This window comes from Octodon degus, unplaced genomic scaffold, assembly GCF_000260255.1.
Source record: "Octodon degus isolate 3935 unplaced genomic scaffold, OctDeg1.0 scaffold00128, whole genome shotgun sequence".
Taxonomy (NCBI): Eukaryota; Metazoa; Chordata; class Mammalia; order Rodentia; family Octodontidae; genus Octodon; species Octodon degus.
Window position 1 is genome coordinate 7,206,361 of NW_004524704.1, and position 18,309 is coordinate 7,224,669.

Sequence of the window (18,309 nt, forward strand, 5' to 3'; positions counted from 1 at the left end):
GAAGGAGAAGGAGAAGGAGAAGGAGAAGGAGAAGGAGAAGGAGAAGGAGAAGGAGAAGGAGAAGGAGAAGGAGAAGGAGAAGAAGAGGAGGAGGAGGAGGAGGAGGAGGAGGACGAGGAGGAGGAGGAGGAGAAGGACGACGACGACGACGACAACGACGACGACGAGGACAAGAAGAAGAACAAGAACAAGAACAAGAAGAAGAAGAACATGAACAACAAGAAGGAGGAGCCAGAGAAGAAGGAGGCAGTGGCGGAGGAGCAGAAAGAGAAAGAGAAGAAAGTGGTCTTGTCTGTTTTACCCACATCTATATGATTAGTATATTCTGCCTAGCCACAGTTGGAGTTCCAATAAATATATGTTGAATGAATTTTAGATTCAATGAGATTGGCTTTCAAGAGAAAACATTTGAGCATGGTCTTACAAGATGATCAATAAAATTTTGATCAGAATAATCATAATTAATTGGCCAAATATCATATATGATTCATTCCATTTAAACTTGGAGTAGGCAAAGCAGTATTTGGAAATTCATTAGTCTTTATTACAAACTTTCCTTTACCAGAGGATATGCTTATTTCTACAATGGGAGATAACAGGCAGGCCAAACAGAAAAATATAAATGTAAAGCTTAGTCACCAGCAAAACAGAAGGCAAATGCTGGGATATGAAAGAGAAATAGCTTCTGATTCTCAATGAGAATATAACATGGAGTGAGAAGATATATCTGCTGACATCTGAGGTGAACTATAAGGAAGATTAGGAATTACAAAGTTTATTACAAAAAGGAAAACATAGGGCAGGCCAGATAGCTCAGCAGACTAAAGCACCTGCTTAGGCAGACACAGGGGTTGGAGGTTCGATCCCCAGCCTAGTGTGCTGGCCCCACTCCCCGAGGGCACACTGAGAGAGCGACTGAGACCGGGTGTGTTGGTGCTCACCTATAATCCCAGTGCTTGGGAAGCTAAGAACAGAGAATCACCACAAGTCCAATCTGTGTGGTGAGACCCTGTAGACCCCGTAGATACACCCCCCCGAACTAAATACAAAAAAAAGGAAGACATAAAGTGTCAGCAGTGCCACCATAGCATTATTACTTTGCAGCCTTTCTGTATTTTGCTACAAATATCATACTATGCAATAATTAGTTACAAGAGTAAATCACCAATCTTCTAACTACAATCTGGAATAATATAGCTTTACATTAATATAGCTGTGTAGCATATGGTGCTTACCTACAATTAATTCATGTCTACAAGGTTTGGTCCAAACTACTTAAAAATAAGAAGGTATTGATGCACATAAATTTATAATGAAGGGTAGAAAGAAATGAATGCTTCAGGCTTTCTTCTTTCTGTACAAGATGAAAACAGGTCCTCCTCCTTCAAATCCCACCCAAGTGCAATCCATTGGGAAAATTCAGGTAGTATTATGAACTTTTGCAAAATGCATAAAGCTCAAAAAGAGTAACACATTAAAGAATTAAATTGAAAACAAGCTAATTAACAGGCTTTGTAAAATTTAAGGAAACTGTAAGGTAAAAATTGCAGTAGGTTTTGACACATCATAGAATTTCCTGAAGAACAGATTTCAGGAAGAGAAGATTCTAATATCAATAAGCCTCCTTTATGTGGAAACACAGTGTCTTGAAGAAGTCTTATTTTCTCCACTGGTACTAAAATTATTGTTTACTTCCATTCAAAAACAGTGAATTGAATAAAGGAGTTGAAAACACGTATGTAGAACATCTTTTTGCTGAAATTAGAAATTAAAGAAAGCACAAGTAGATGCAACAATAAACCATGTTAATAGAGGAAAATGCTCAATATTGTTAAAATGTTAATATAACTCAAACAATTTACATCTTCAATGAAATTCCTATCACAATTTTTTATTATTTTTTGCAAAAGTAGAGAAACCATGATGAAATTATATGACCTTTCAAATGACCCTAAATGGTCAAAACAGAAAAACAGCAAAGAAGTCAATAAAGCCATAAACCTCCTGCTTTCTGACTTTAGCACATATTAATTACAAAACCACAATAATTAACCAGCATGGTACTAGTTTCAAGACAGATGTCCAGACAAATGGAACAGAGGGCACAGGAATAAACCCTCACATTTATGGTCACATTTCCTTCAGCAAACATGCCAACAACACGTATATGAAAAGACAGTTTCACTGTAAGTGATGTTGAGAATGTTAGGTATATAGGTGCAAAAGAATGAAACTAGGGGCCAGGGAGATGGCTTAGTAGAATAAGTGCTTGCTTGGCAAGTGCAAGGGCCCGAGTTCAATCCTTGTTTCTGGAAAAAAAAAAAAAGGAAGGAAACTGGACCCCTCATTCCAGTAATGGAAAGCCTATGACACACATGCCAAAGCCATAAGTTAGTTATCAATGAAAGCTTTAAAAGGTAACATCACTGCTTATAGTAGACACAAAAACAATTCAAAACAGATTAAGACTTAAAACAATCAATCTCCCACAAGAAAACACAAGCAAAGTTTTATGGCATCAGGATTTGGCAAAAACAAATGAAACTTCATCAAATTTTTAAAATTCTGTGCATGAAGGAAACAGCAAAAGAAAGATGCAACCTATAGGATGAGGGAAGATGCTTTCATATCTGTAAAAAAGTTGACATTCAGGCTATATATGCCATTTTTACAACTCTGCAACTGAAAGGAAAGATAAACAATGATTTACTTAAAGAATTAGATTGACTTCTCTGTAAGAAGATACACCAATGACATTGTCGTGAGTGTATGAAAACATGGCTATCACTGATCATTACAGAAACACAAATCAATACCAGTGAGATATCATCTCATACACAGTGGGATAGCCATTATTTAAAAAAAAATCCTAGAGATTTTTCAACTGTAGTAAGTATAGAGAAACTTGAACCTTGTACAGTGTGAATGTCATACAAGATGATGCAACTATGGAAGAGAAAATAAGTTTCCTAAAAACTTGAACATGAAATTGTCATACCCAAGAGCTTCATCTCTGGGTATTTATTCAAAAGAATTCAAAACAGGAAGATATATTTATACACCTATGTTCTCCTTGCATAACCCAGGAGTGGAAGTAACTTAAGTACCCATTAACATATGAATAGATTTTTAAAGGTGGCATAAGTACATCTAGAGGAATTTAAGCATTAAAATGAAGGAAATTCAGTCATGTGCAAAAACACGGATGGACATTGAGAACATTTTGTTCAGTGAAATAACCCAGTGACCAAAAAAAAAAAAAAAAAAAAAAAATACTGTATAATTCCACTTATATGAAGGATCTGCAGTAGTCAAACTCAGACACAAAATAAAGAATGGTGATTGCCAGGAGCTAAGAGAGAGGAAGAAGGGAGTTGTTCAGTGTATACAGAACTTCAGTTTTGCAACATAAAAAAGCTTCCAGAAATTTATTGCACAACAACCTGCATATGTTTAACACTACTACAATGTGCCCAAAGAAGTACAGATGCTAGATTTTTACTGTATTTCACTACAAGAGAAAGAACAAGTGACTGTGAGTTTATACTATCGTACACTCACCCCATCCTAGAAGATACTTAGGATGAGCACAGTGCCAAATTTTGAGGCCCAATGATGATTCCCAGGGTGGATCTGAGCAAAACGTCCCTATGCAATAGAAACAGAAGGCAGCAAGCATGTTGTAGCCGCTGGCCTGAAGGGCTGCAGGTCCTGAACAAAGCTGCGTGACCCAAGATTTGCTCCAGGAAATGGCTGGAAATAAAATCCTTCTATGCAACAAAGCAGACAAATTCAGGCTAGCTGCTGTACCTGAAGTTGGGATAGAACTGTCCTCTGCTGCAACTCTAAAACAGTTGAGCTAAAAATTGCTGCTACAGTCTTGCAACTGGCAGCCATATACACCCAGGGAGTAATGGACCATGTCACCAGAACCCAGCCCTTGACGTCACACCAATATTGCACTAGGATAGAGGCCTTGAAATGACTCTTAAAAGATTACTCAGAGCTGGGACTACTGGACGCTTGTTGAAAGCAAGAAAAATAATGTTAGAAATCAGTGCAAGCTCGGAAGAAGAAACAAAAATGGAAATGAGACACAAATATGATCAGAGACCAAAATCCTAGGTACTTGAAGAGAGTATTCTGAATTCTAACATAAACTAAATCAAATTCTGAAGCAGCGGGAAACAACATCAATGATTCAGGGTTGGTAGTGCATTGGAGTGGTAGACGGCTGGCCTAGTACAAGGAAAGTGATGGGCTCCACTCCCAGTACTGCAAGAAAAACAATCAGTAATTAAAATACAAACTCAAAGTCTGACAGTGTATGTTAAGAAAGCTCAGAGAGATAGATGAATTAATCACTTTCTGTAAAAAGTGGGGGAGCCAGATAATAAAAACAGAAAACAATAAGTCAAGAACAGGAAGATATTAAACAGAAACCATCCGACATCCAAACCCAAGAAACACAGTGACTGAAATCACAAAACAGATGGTGTACACTCTAGACTAGATGAATTTGGAAGTTTCTAACTCAAATCATATAAGTATTGCCAGCACCAAAGACTGGAAAGCAAGAGAAAAAAAAAGAACACGTAGATGGAAGATGAGTTAAAATTTTCCACAACTACTCTGGACTATAAGTAGACTCCAAATTGCAGACTGAGCTTGCAGAATAAAGAGAAAATGTTCTCTTTTTTTAAGTTTCTGTAGCGATTACTTATCCTGGAAAGACTATGAAGCAAGCACCACCCTCTCTGCAGTCAAGAATAGATGCCAGAAGTCAATGGGACATTATTTTGGAATTCGAGGAAAAATAGTTTTCTACTAAGAAGACTTAAATTTGAGCGCCAAAGGAAAACTCCATTTACCGGAAGTGAATTAATAGGTTCTCTCCCATAAAACAATGAAAGTAATCTCAGACCTATGGATATATGTACATACGTATGCTCATTCACACATATATAAAGTATACCAATGTAATTTATTATAATAAGTGATACAAAAGCTGAAATAAAATAACTATTTTAAAGTACAACTAATTGAATTTGTAAAAAAAGAAAAAAACAGTAGTACTTACAAATATTTAAGAAAACATCCTAAAACCTGTAAGCTGTTTGGAAGGAAGACAGAAACATAAAAAATATTCCTCAAGCTATAACATTATGTATGGACATTAAAAATATACATAACTGGAAGAATAGACACATGGCTTGAGTTTATCAAGTAGTAGAAGAACTCACAATAAATAGAAACTTCAATAATGCAAGAGAAATAAAAATAACAAAAAATAGATTAAAAAACTAAAAGGGACAATGAGAAAAAATGAATCCAAATGTATCCACAATTTAATCAAATATGTATGAGTTAAACTGGCTTATTGAAACATCAATTGTTCAGAATGGAACGCCAATTCTAGCTTTATGCTCCTTAATAGTCCATCTTTATGCTTTAGTTCTGTCTTGCAGGAAGCAGAGGACATCAAAGTAGTAAGTTCAGGCTGAAATAAGAATGCAAAGCAATTAAATGACACTAGATCAGTGCTATCAGTTGTATATGTCTCTTGGACTCTCGATCAGCTTTTTAGGACCTCTTTAGCCTGTCCAGGCAAAACTATCCCTGAGGATACCACGATTTTGGCTCATTTTGGAGCACTCAACTACAACTTTCCACAGGAAATAGGAAGTTGCTATTCAAAGGACTGCAAGCCTTCATGCATGTAAACACGTCTTGAGTAACCAGGATTAACAGTAGGGTTTACTCAGCACAGTATTCCAGCACAGGACTCCGGCCCAGCTGGCCTGCAGCAGCAGGGTACCCAGGACAGTATCAGCATAAGGAATGAGGAGACCTTGACACCCCAGCACTGGCTCCTGTCAGCCCCACTGTGGAATCTGCAGGCCCAGGCTCCCCATCTAATGCTGAAAACCATCATTTACCCCAACCAGCCCTATCCACAAAGAGGGTAGTTCTGGAATCAGAGACCTAGGTAATTAATATCAGTGATGCTACACTTCATCAGTGAAGGAAAATCATTCCTAGAGCCACACAATACCATAGGCAGGGGCAACAGTCACTCACACTGTGATTCTCAGTGTGAATCAAGTCTAAGGAGAGAGGAGAACTGAAGAATCTCAATATTCCAAACAAGTGACTTAGTAAGTGATTATTGGCTTTACTAAGGCTTTAGTTTTATTACAAATATACTTGTGTAGTTAAATTTTCAATAGTTTCTTAAAATTCCCTCAATCCTACAAGTTCCATGCCTCCGTGTCTTAACCACTTTTTTAGTTTGTTTGTTTGTTGTTGTTGTTTCTGAGGATTGTATCCAGCACCATAACACTGAGCTATATCTCCAGGCATTTTAATTTTTTTTTTTTAGATGAAGTGCCAAGGTTTTAAGCTGTTCTGTTGCTCAGGATGTATTTGAATTTGAGATCCTCCTGCCTTACACTCCCATAGTGCTGGTGTAGGGGATGGTGGCCCTTAAAAGGTTTGTTTCATCCTAAGCCAGAGAAGCTTTAGTTTAACCTCCAAATTCACCATTAGTGATAAAGGGACATCTGGGCTAAATCAACCCTATATGACCCCACCTAAGTTGCCCCAATCCTTCACTCCTTCCCCAGCCTTGTTAAAACTTCACAAACATAAAGGACATAAGGGAAAATACAGGATTAATTAAAGGAAGTAGAGTTAAACAATATGCCCATATGCAGTCATAAATCTCCATGCCTAGGCCCTGCCCTTGTTTCAACGATGACCTGCCAACTCTTACACCCATAGACACAACATTCCATCACCGTCGCCCTGGCAACTGGGGAACATCTATAAGCAACAACAAAACTACAAACTGGGCTGAGTGTGATTCCATTTCAATCTATATGAGATCCCATGCTCCATCACCAGCAAGACTGTTATTCCTAAAATACAGTCTCCATGGAAATAAGCCTGCCGCTACAGCGGGACTACAGACACACACCACGAGTGATCTTAGCAATTTAAAACAAAAGAAAAAGTTGCAGAGGACAAAAGCTTCATGCTTTTCCCACCATTCTACACACACACACACACACACACACACACATATACATGGGTGCATACAAATTTGCAGTGTGCATTCACAGTCGCCAGCCTACAATGTAGTCATCAGATTTTATGTATTTTTCTTTTTCCTGAAACTTGGCAGTCAATTCTAACCCAACGATATGAACTCTATAGTTCGTGACATTTGAAACAGCATGTCTGTAATACTCTCTGCCATTGCTGCTTAGTTGATGACTAATTAAACTCTTAAAGATCAACTGCTATTGCTTTAAAATATTTTTATAAAGTTTAACTAACTAGAATTATTGACAAGAACCTGTATTCTCTCTTTTTCACATTTTGACTCTTTCATTAAGAACACATTTGCAGGGGCCGCCAGATAGCACCGTGTGTGCTTAAGCAGACACGACCGAGGTGCGATCCCCGGTGTGCCATTCTGGCCCCAACCCTGCTGCCAGGGCACGCTGAGACAGGCAACTGAGACTGAACGTGGTGGCATGTGCCTGTAATCCTAGTGCTTGGGAAGCTGAAATCAGGAGGACCATTATGAGTCTGATCTGTGTAGTAAGACCATGTAGACCCTGTACTAAATATATTTTAAAAAAGAACACATTCATAATGGGGCACAAAAACTAATAGAAGAATGACACACTACAAATAAATGAACATTTCATGTATTTATCATTAAATATTTGAAATAAATGATTGTGTCCACTGATTTGAAACATGCATATGCATACATACACTATATAAACACACATTAGATCTGAATGTGCTCAGATGTAAAAACAGTAACTTTAATTCTTAAAATATATTTTCCTTTTAAAGAACATACAGTAATTGTGCATAATTAGAGTAGAATGTGACATTTTAAAGTGTACAGTGTACAATGACCAGATAAGGGCTACAAGCATATCTATCATCTCATTCATTTAATGTGTATTCATTGAGAACATTCAAGCCATATTGACTTCAATTCTAATAAGAATTCCAGATGTATTGCTAATAAACAAAGATAATACACCAGAGATGCATTTAGTTGAAATGCTGAGAAAGCCTAGTACATCTATCAAGTAACCAGCTTACAATCAGGTTGACATATGTGAACTTCCTCAGTAATCTTGTAGAATGTACTCGGGTCAGAGAAAACAAGGGTGAAAACCTACACCTGTGATTTTTCATGAACTGCACGTGGACAACTCCTATATGAGAAAGAAATTGTGTATATGACACATTCACCTCAGCCACAGTCTCTTGGGGCATAAATTATTATTTTGAGAGTGAAATATGCATCAGAACAGTGCAAAGTACTTAAAGATCTATCAAGGCTCACAATGCAGCTATGCAATTTTGTCAGTTTTAGATTTCAAGGAAGTGTTAAGCAAGAGGATGGCCAACACCAGAAATTGAGCTAAGTAGGGAAAGTGCTTTCTCCAAGGGGAAATCTAGATAGTAATAGAAGTGCAAATAATAGGAACATATCTCTGTTCCTAATCCATAACTGGTTCCAAGTTCACACTACCTTTGAATTAAACAGTTAATGCAAGAATGAATGAATCAGACCCACATGTGTAAATATTGTATGGTCTCCCTAGTGTAAGAACTCAAAAGAAGAAACAAAAATTGAAAGGTATAACACAGTTAAATGGAAAGAGAGAATTTAGGGATTAAACAACATAGAGTAAGGAAAGGAGTTAGGAAATATGATAGGGACAAAATCATACATGTATATAAACAAGATGGTTAAGGCAATGGTCCTAAGAATTTCCATCAGGTTTTTGAAAAATAGCAGTTAATGAGTAGAATTCCCACCCTGACTAACTCTATATGCTGATATCTGTGAAATAAGCAGCTACATTGCAGACAGCAATGTGTAACTCTGAAACCATACTCTAAATGCCTGTTATTTTGGTCTTCTAAATGCATACTGCTCCTAATGTCATATCCATTGTGGCTATACTCTCTTTAAAGTAAATGCATGTTAAAAAAGGTAATAAAAGTAAATGAGGAACAAGAAAAACAAAATGTAGCAGGATTGTACTGCTACAATGTTGAATATGGTTTGATTTCTAAAATTTCTGTGTAAAGAATGTGTAATTGTTCTTCAACATTCTACAGGGATTTAAATTTTAGGTTGTCCATGGTTGCTGGAAAATAGTAGTTTCATATTATGTCTGAGGTATGTGATATTCAGACAAATAATGATGTTAAGCTTAACTGCCTCCGTTATAGGATAATAATATCAGTAAGCTGCTCTTCTGGATGTTTAACAAAGTTTTCAGACCAAAAATTAGAGAAGTAGAGCAGCTACAAGGATAGCCAATATTTTGGCCCTAGCCCTTCAAGGTCAGTGAGGACTCAGGACATAAGAGAACCTCTGCTGTGACATCCTGTAACTAAGTGGTGTCCCAAATTTTCTGATCAAAGAGATTATGGGATCACAGAGGGAAGTGATCAACAGTGCATAGTGTGCCTAAGGAGAGTCACCAAGAGAGAAAAAAATTCTCTCAGCGTTTCACAGAGAACAAATTGGTCAAGCAATGGCCGTGACTCATCCAGATGGCTGACACTGACAAAAGATCCACAAGGTGCTGTACATGGTTCCAGAGTAAATCCTGAGGGGATCTCATTGACCTTATCAGATAGCAAAAGTTACATTTTTAGTTATATAGGTCTTGTTTTAACTTTCGCTTAACCATCCAGTAGAAAAGTGTAACCATGAGGTATAAAAATTAAAACTATATTAATATGCTGAGCTGTAAAAGACTTAAGTCAAAAACTTTGAACAACTGCCAGTTGTGCTGATAACTCACTACTATTGTGGACTATTGGGCTATATTGGGCTATTTTGCTAAATTCAAGTACCTACAATCTTTGGACTGACATCAAGCATGAAAAGGTCCTTTAAAGACTTCTCCAAAATACAGCTTCTCTAACTGCAATGGAACACCCATCTCTGACAAAATAAAACAAAAAAAGGAGACATAAATAAAGGACTATTTTGTAGGGAAAAATCTATATACAAGACAGTTAGGATAGATACACAGCTACTTTCTCTTAGTTCAATGAGAAGAAAGGTTTGTACTAATATTGTTTAGACAAGATATCATATCTACATCTTGTCCTTTGAATACTACAAAGACAACAATATGCAATGTATTAATTATTGTAACTGTTCTACTAAACTATTTGTTTCATTGCTATTTGATTTTTTTCATTAAAATGAATAAAACTTTTTAAAAAGAATGTGACATATGTTATCACAGATTGAGGAAATACAAATAAAATCACAATATATGCTGAAAAATTTTTCTTACAATAGAACAAGGAAGACACTTAGCAAACTCAAAGAATTTCCCTTCCTGATCTACCTTCTGTGCTTGAAGGATGGATAACAGAGAAAAGGAAAAATATCTTACTCTTCAAACTAAACACAAAGTTAAAATTTAAAGATGGGGTACACTCTAAAAGAAGAATCTAAACCTACAGAATCTATACCACATGGAGAGTAACTGAGACAATCTCAGTCAATAAGACATAGTGGGGCTGGTGAGATGGCTCAGTAGTCTAAGCACCTACTTAGAACAAGCTAAGCTAAGCAAATCACAGGGACCGCGGTTCAATCCCCCAGCACCACATGTCAGCCAGGCCGCCCCCTGGTGGGCTGAGCTGGCCACACACACACACACACACACACACTAAAATAAAATAAATAAATTTTAAAAAATGTTAAAAAAAAAATAAGACATAGTGTATAATATTCTGAGTTATAAATTCCTCATTGAAACTTGAAAAACTGGAGTAAAAACAACTGACACATCTACTTTGTTTTCCTAAAATAATGGCTACTTCATTACTGCAGGGCAAGTGCACGCGCGCGCGCGCACCCCCCCCCCCCCCACACACACACAGTACAAGGTACTCACTGAGCTGTAGAGATAACCTTCACCATTCATGGCCACATAGAGGCTGGCTTTCACCCCTTGAATGGCCACCACACGGAGCCCCACAGGAATTAGATTGAAGAGAGCTGCAGTGACAAAGAAGGAGAGAGAAAAGGATTAGTGACCTAGTGAATAAATTAGCCTACTCTTACACTGTTTCTTTTGAGAATTCAAGAATCTATTAACTGAAATTCATAGGGAAAAAAAAGAGAAAGAGACAGAAAAAATAGAACTGGGATAAGAATGAGGCCAACTGGCTTGTCTGCTTGTCTTCACGCCACCATTATTTACCCATGTAACGTTAGCTAAGTTATAGGATACATTTAGAATAATGCATTAAATGAGAATCTTTCTAAGGTCCCCTTGTATATTTGAAAGTCTAGGATTTCTCTCAAAATAAATACATACTCAAATAGTCTCAGATGTTTATTTTGTCAAACAAATGATTGTGTGCATCCATGTTTTTATAGTGCAATTTGTCAGCTACATCTTGGAAAAAAAACCAAACGCCCATCAACCAGTAATGAATAAAAAGATGTATTTTCATACAATGGAATACTACTCAGGTAGAAAGATAAGCTCATGGCTTTTGTAGGTAAATGGATGCAACTAGAGATCACGCTCATAGGTGAAATAAATCAGACTTATGTGTAAACATTGTACTATCTCCCAAGTGTAAGAAACTGAAAGAGTAAATAAGATTCAAAAAGTACAATAAAGAAACTGCTCAAAAAGGAAGAAACTAGAGCTGGGGAGATGGTTCAGTAGAACAAGCACTTCCCTTGGTAGCACAAGGGTCTGAATTCAATCCCAGGTTCCACGAAAAAAAGAAAAAGAAAAAAGAAAAAAGAAAGAAACTAGGAGGGTAGAAAGATAAAAGAAGGAAAAATATATGTATATGTATACAAGATGGCTAAGATAATCGCAGGAATTTCTATTAGCTCATTAGCAGTGCTCAGATTGTTTGATCAGTTCTGCATGCCTGTCCCTGGTAACCTGAGCAACTACTATGAAGATAACAATATGCAATACAATAACTACTCCTAATTTCCTATCTTTGTCTTGTCAAATTCTGTATTGTTTTAGTTTTCTTTTTGTCTCTAAAATAAAAATATTGGGGCCGGACAGATAGCTCAGTAAAATAAGCGCTTGCCTGGCAAGCACAGGAGCCCGAGTTCAATCCCTGATTCCACAAAAAAAAAAAAAGATTCATAAAATAAAATTATTCTCCATAGTAATTAGCAAATTTGCATTCTGAAGTAATAATAAAAGAAGACAAGTAAATATATTCATTGGATGCATATATAATAATATAACAATGATAATATAATAAAATTACCATCATGATTGTTAAAGGCAATACTTCTCAATGTCAGTGTTTTCCCTGTGGTCCTGAACATTATCTTAAACATAATAGATGGATGCAAAAACCATGACTCATTAGTAGCAACAGTGGGGGAAAGATCTTTAATCTTTCCATTGGTGCATGTAAATTAAGATACATAAATGGGTGAAGAGATAACTGGTAAAGAACATATCCAGGGAAAAGTATGCACATTTAAAAGCATTAAAAGTCTACTTGACTTGATAGTTCAGCAAATAAAAGCATCTGCTTAGGCACATGCAGAGGCTAAAGGTTCGATCCCCAGCCTGCTGTGCCAGCCTGGTCCCTAGGACATGCTGAGACTGTGAGTGAGACTGGGTGTGGTGGCACACACTTGTAATCCCAGAGCTTGGGAGGCTGAAAAACAGGAAGGACCACTACAAGTCCAATCTGTGTAGTGAGATCTTGTAGATCCTGTACTAAATAGAGTTTTTAAAAAAGTCTACCTGACAAATTTAATTTAGCATCATAAAATAAATTGAGAATATTTTGCAGTCTTTAAATATTAAAGTTATCTATAGGCTCACTCAAAGAAAGAAATCATAGACCAAAAATATTTTTTTAATATCATCTATATCTGTAACAAGGTACTACCATGAATTATGTTTCATTGCTACTCTTGTAGTGATATTTAAGATTACAAAATGAGCATAAGCAAAAAACATTATCTCTACCCTGAAAAAATTATATTACGTATGACAGGAAAGCAATGCTATAGCTAACCTCTGTAGGTGATATTATAAATAGGGATGAAATATCTCATGACTATGTGCATAGAGATGGTCTCTGAAGTTCACTTTAGTTTCCTAACTTAGAAAATTTTGTCTGTGACTTCTACAGAGAAATTTTGTATCAGTTCAGATCCTCTTGATTTTAATATAAATACAAATAAATTAGCCCAGAGCTACTATTGCACAGAAATGCCTCTATTTTTCTGAGATATCTAGACTTGGAACTATGCAGGCACAGAGAGACACAAAAACACAAAGTATCTGGACTTCAGCCAAATGTTCATTTGAGAGTCAAGGTCACCAAGCCTTAAAGCCAGTGTTTACTGTAGCCCTCCTCAGGTCCTACCTGTTGACATTTGGTCACCTTCTTTGCAACTTTGCAATCCCCTCATTTGCCATGAAAGTTCAGACTAAAGCTTAGTGGTTGCTTAAGGGTCTATCCTTGGCTTAATTTAGATCCAAATTAGTCCTTGATATTCCTTGATTTTTACCAGTGTCAGGATGCTACTAAAAATACCTAAGAAATTCCAGGCCTTGAAGTCTAGGATAAATGCTAAGAATATTGGGGAGAATAAGCTAAGACATATGGAACAACCTAATACAGTGTATAAGACACTTCTATAATTAAATGTGATATATGCAATCTCTAAATATTCTCTGTGTTACAGAAGTTCAGAAAAATGGAAGACCTGTGCTCCCTGCAGCACCAGGAGCTTACAACACCGCAGTATGTAGGATCTCAGTTGACTTGAGAGAAGGGGTAGAACTCGAGTGAACAAAGAACAAAAAGACATTGTAATGGGGCAATAAGGTAAGTAGTTTTGCAAAGTAATGAGTGTGTGGGAAAGGACTTGGAAACTGGAACATGCAATTCATTTTGAGCAAGAATAGAAACAGAGTAAAGAAAAATAACTGAGATTCTATTCTAATATAAAAGAACCAGACTTCAGCAAACGAGCAACAAACTGTGACCTATAAAGACTGGAGGGGATGAGAGAGATTTGGAGATAGCACCGTGGCTGAACCAACCACTCAGTTAGTCGGTGCTAATCCATTCATTTAACCTGTTTGCCTTGATTTTTATTATCTATAAAATAAGCAAAGTAACTCTTAGTGCATGGAGTTTATGGCAGTCAAAACTCATTATCATGTTCTTGAAAATGTTTCAGTACAGAAATGTGTTTTCTTAAACTATTTCTAGTTAATACTTGCTTTTTCTGATTGGGGAATAGCGTTACAAGATTGACATAAAAACTGATATGGTCCCTTAGTAATAGCTTTGGCTTTGTATTTAAAAGCTTGCAGACTGCTTTAAAAGATACACTTCCAAGTTGCACATTTTTCAAAGGTCTGCTGTGTCCATCGATGTATTTCATCCCCAGCCATGAAAGCTACAACAGAATGCGGATTAGTTTTAGGAGAACAAATAGATTCAGGAGGTAATTCAGGTAAAATGACATCTGAGAAAAAGTTTTCTGGTTCTCTAAAGTTTTGATCTGTCTAAGACAACATACTTCCTCCATTTTTTGTCTTTTACATTCAGTATTGTTGAGTATCCATTCTTGTTTACTTCTAGATTAGACTGAGTTGGATTCTCCTGCATGTGCGATAGCTAGAGGTGGCTTCGCAGGACTTAGCATGACCAATGACACATAGGTAGAAGATAGTTCTTAATAATAAGTTTGAAGACCCTTTTCCTTGAAAACAGCTTGTAGTTCAGGCTGGAGAGATAGCTCGGCAGTCTAAGGGTCTGCCCAGAAAGCGCAAGGTTCTGAGTCGGATCTCCAGTACTTCATGCTGAGTCGGCCCCGGAACCTTGACACACCATGCACCCCACTAAAACAGGGCTGGTGGTGCCTGTCTGTAATTCCAGTACTGTGAAGGCTGAGACAGGAGGATCACTACGAGTCTGAACTGCATAGTGAGACCCTGTACGAAATTAATTAATTAATTTTTTTTAAAAGAATCTGCTTTCCTCCTCAACCCTTGGCCTTCTTGTTGTTAGGATGACAGCATACCTAGGTCACCGCAGACCAAGTAAAACAAAGGCTATTCCTAAGTGAGCGGTGGCAGGCGAGCTGAAGGGAGCTGAGTCCCCAGAGCTCTGTGGAGCAGTGGCACAGCTCCAGTATTCATCTGCCTAGATCAGCCTTTTTATGAAAGAAATTGAGAACTTCTTCTAGGCTGCGTAATGCAGAGGCAACCCTGATCCTCATGGCTAGCAACAGCAGCACTGTCCTGGCAGGCACTGATTGACTGTGAAGTGCCCGCACACTGTAAATAAAAGTCACTAGTAGTGAATACCAAGTCTGACAATTGTTCTTTTCAGGAAAAAGAAGGAAATACAAAATTTGCATCCTGTCTTTCTAAAGTCCACACTTTCCAGAACAAATGCTAAAAATATTGGTTCACATGGTAGAAACACAGAGGAAAACCACAGGAAATGTTTTCCTATGCGGAGAGTTTTAAGAAAACTGCAAACTAAGGTTCTTAACCCTCCAGAAGAGAAGCTTATTGTCATTACCCTAAAACATAGGCAGTTGAGCTTAACCTCACTATCTGTCTGAATATTAAACATCTTAGGTATAACATGGAACAGGTATTTTCCATCAAGTATTGATATGTGAACCTTTAAGTCCCTACAGAGTATGAAGAAAAAAATCAAAAATAAAACAATATTAAAAAATAGGAATAAACAATTGCATATTTTCAATCAGAAGTTTAGAAATCTGACCATATGCACGATTATAGAAGGACAATCCTGTGACATTCTTTATCTTGTCTCTTGTTTTCATTTTTCACCCTTTAAAAAAAAACAAACATTTGCTTGAGAGAGAGTACGGCAGTAATTGGCATGTCATGACCAGCAGTATGTATTTAGAGGACCAGAATGACAGGCATTCCAAGCATGACCCTACTATTACACACTGCTATCTTCAGTTAGCATATATAGTTAGTTAGGGTGAGAATTCTACCAATTAACTGCAGTTTCAAAAACCTGCTGATGTTTCTCAGGATCATTGTCTTACCCATCTTGTACATATACATGTATGGCTTTGCCCCCATCATGTTTCCTAGCTTTTTTCCTTGCCCTCTCTTCATTGTCTCATCCTCAAGTTCTCACTTTCCTTTCAATTGTGTTATATCTTTCTATTTTTATTTCTTCCTTTGAGTTCTTATACTGGGGAGACTATACAATATTTACACATGTGTGTCTGGTTTATTTCACTTATGAGTATATCTTCAAGTGGCATCCACTTAAATATGAAGGCTATGAGTTCATCATTTTTTATAGCTGAGTAATACTCTATTTTATAAAATACCACATCTTTTTCATCCATTCCTCAGGTGACGGCATCTTTGTTGTTTCCTAGATTTAGCTATCACAAATTGTGCAGCTATAAACATAGGCACACATATATCACTATGATATGATGTTTTCAGTTCCTCCAGGAAAATTCCCAGTAGGGGAATAGCTGGTTTAAATGGCAGTTCCAGTCCTAGTTTTTTAAGGAGTCTCTACACTGATTTCCATAATGGTTGCACCAGTCTACATTCCCACCAGCAGTGGAGAAGGGTTCCCTTTTCTCCACAGCTTCTCTCACATTTATTGTTGGTTGATTTCTTTATGATAGCCATTCTTTCTGGGGTGTGATGATATTTCAGTGTTGTTTTAATTTGCATTTCATGGATGGCCAGTGATGTGGAGCATTTTTTCATATATTTATTCTCTTCTATAATTTGTCCCGTGTGAAGCGTGTGTTCATCTTGGCTGCCCATTTCTGGATTGAGTCTTTAAATTTTGGGGCCCTAACGTTTTTACTTCTTTATAAATTCTAGAGAGGAGACCTTTGTCTGAGTGCTTATTAGTCAAGAATTTTTCCAAATTTGTGGGTTGTCTTTTCACTTTGATGGTAATTTCTTTTGACATGCAAAAACTTCTCAATAACAAGACGCCCCTGTGGTTAATTCTTTCAAGTAGTAACTGTGCAATTTGATTTTTGTTCATAAACTCTTTGCCTACTCCTATGTATTCAAGAGTGCCTCCTACTTTCTCTTCCAGGAGATTTAGTGTTTCTGTTTTAATGTTTAGGCCTTTAGTTCATCTCTGACTTTAACTTAGAGCATGGTGATAGACCTGTGTCAAGTTTTAGTTTTTGGCATGTAGAGAGCCAGTTTTTCCAGCACCATTTGTTAAAGAGACTATCTTTCTTCCAGTGAGCATGTTTGGCTCCTTTGTTGAAGATAAGGTGACTGAGTGTGTTTGTAGAGGCTTCTGCATTTTCTGATCAATTCCATTGATCCTCAGGTCTATTTTGCTGTCAGTACCATGCTGATTTTATCACAGTAGCCTTGTAGTATAATTTTGAGTCCGGATTTGTAATGCCTCCTGCCTTGTCTTTGTTGCCCAGGATTGCCTTTGCTATTCTAGATCTTTTCTGGTTCCAAATAAATTTTACAAAAGGTTTCTGTAGGTCTGTGAGGTATATTGGTGGTAGTTTGATAAGGATTGCATTAAATCTGTACAGCAATTTTGGGAGTATGGTCACGTTCACAATGTTGTTTCTTCCTATCCAGGAGCATGGAATACCTTTCTATTTTCTGAAATCCACTATCTAAACACAGTGGTGGCCTCTGGACTCCATTCACATCACTGTTCAAGTTCCTTTTGTCTACACATGCAACAGTCCTGCTAAAATCTCAAGTGAATCCTCCTTGTACACAACACCCTTTATAATCTGGCACCAGTCTACACTTATAGATTGCTACCTACCACCCAGGCCATCCACTGTCCAACTGGCATCCTAGGTACGTCACCATTTCCTAAGTTCCTTCCCCTCACCTTTAACTAGGCTGGATTTTGTTGTCTGCCTTCTTCTGTAAAGACTTCCTCTTGGAACTTTGGCCAAATATTTTCAACCCTTAAAACCTCCTTAACTTAACTCCCATGTGAATTTTGTACAAAATTTCTGTCAGAGAAAAATGATAGCCTTTCCAGGATTGTCTATTTCTTGTATGTATGTCTCTGTAGTGGCATTTGGAACGTATACTGTATCTCTGTAGTGGTATTAGAATTACTCTTTTACACAATTGTCACCATTCATACAATATGGGATCCTGAAGTCTAGTCTCTGCAGAGTCTACCCTGGCTATTAGTAACATATAGTATGTTCAATAAATGTTACTGGTTACGGATCATGACAAG

At 37.2% G+C, this 18,309-nt stretch overlaps 1 protein-coding gene across 3 annotated transcripts in view; it reads right to left on the reverse strand.

Annotated features, from left to right (window-relative positions):
- The window catches only part of Fgf12 (fibroblast growth factor 12), a 581,813-nt gene that overhangs the window by 167,619 nt on the left and 395,885 nt on the right, over positions 1-18,309 (reverse strand). For all 3 annotated transcript variants that reach the window (XM_023700952.1, XM_004640911.2, XM_004640909.2), the window contains one exon: positions 10,971-11,074. In XM_023700952.1, the coding sequence (XP_023556720.1) occupies positions 10,971-11,074 (104 nt within the window). The remainder of the gene's footprint in view (positions 1-10,970; positions 11,075-18,309) is intronic.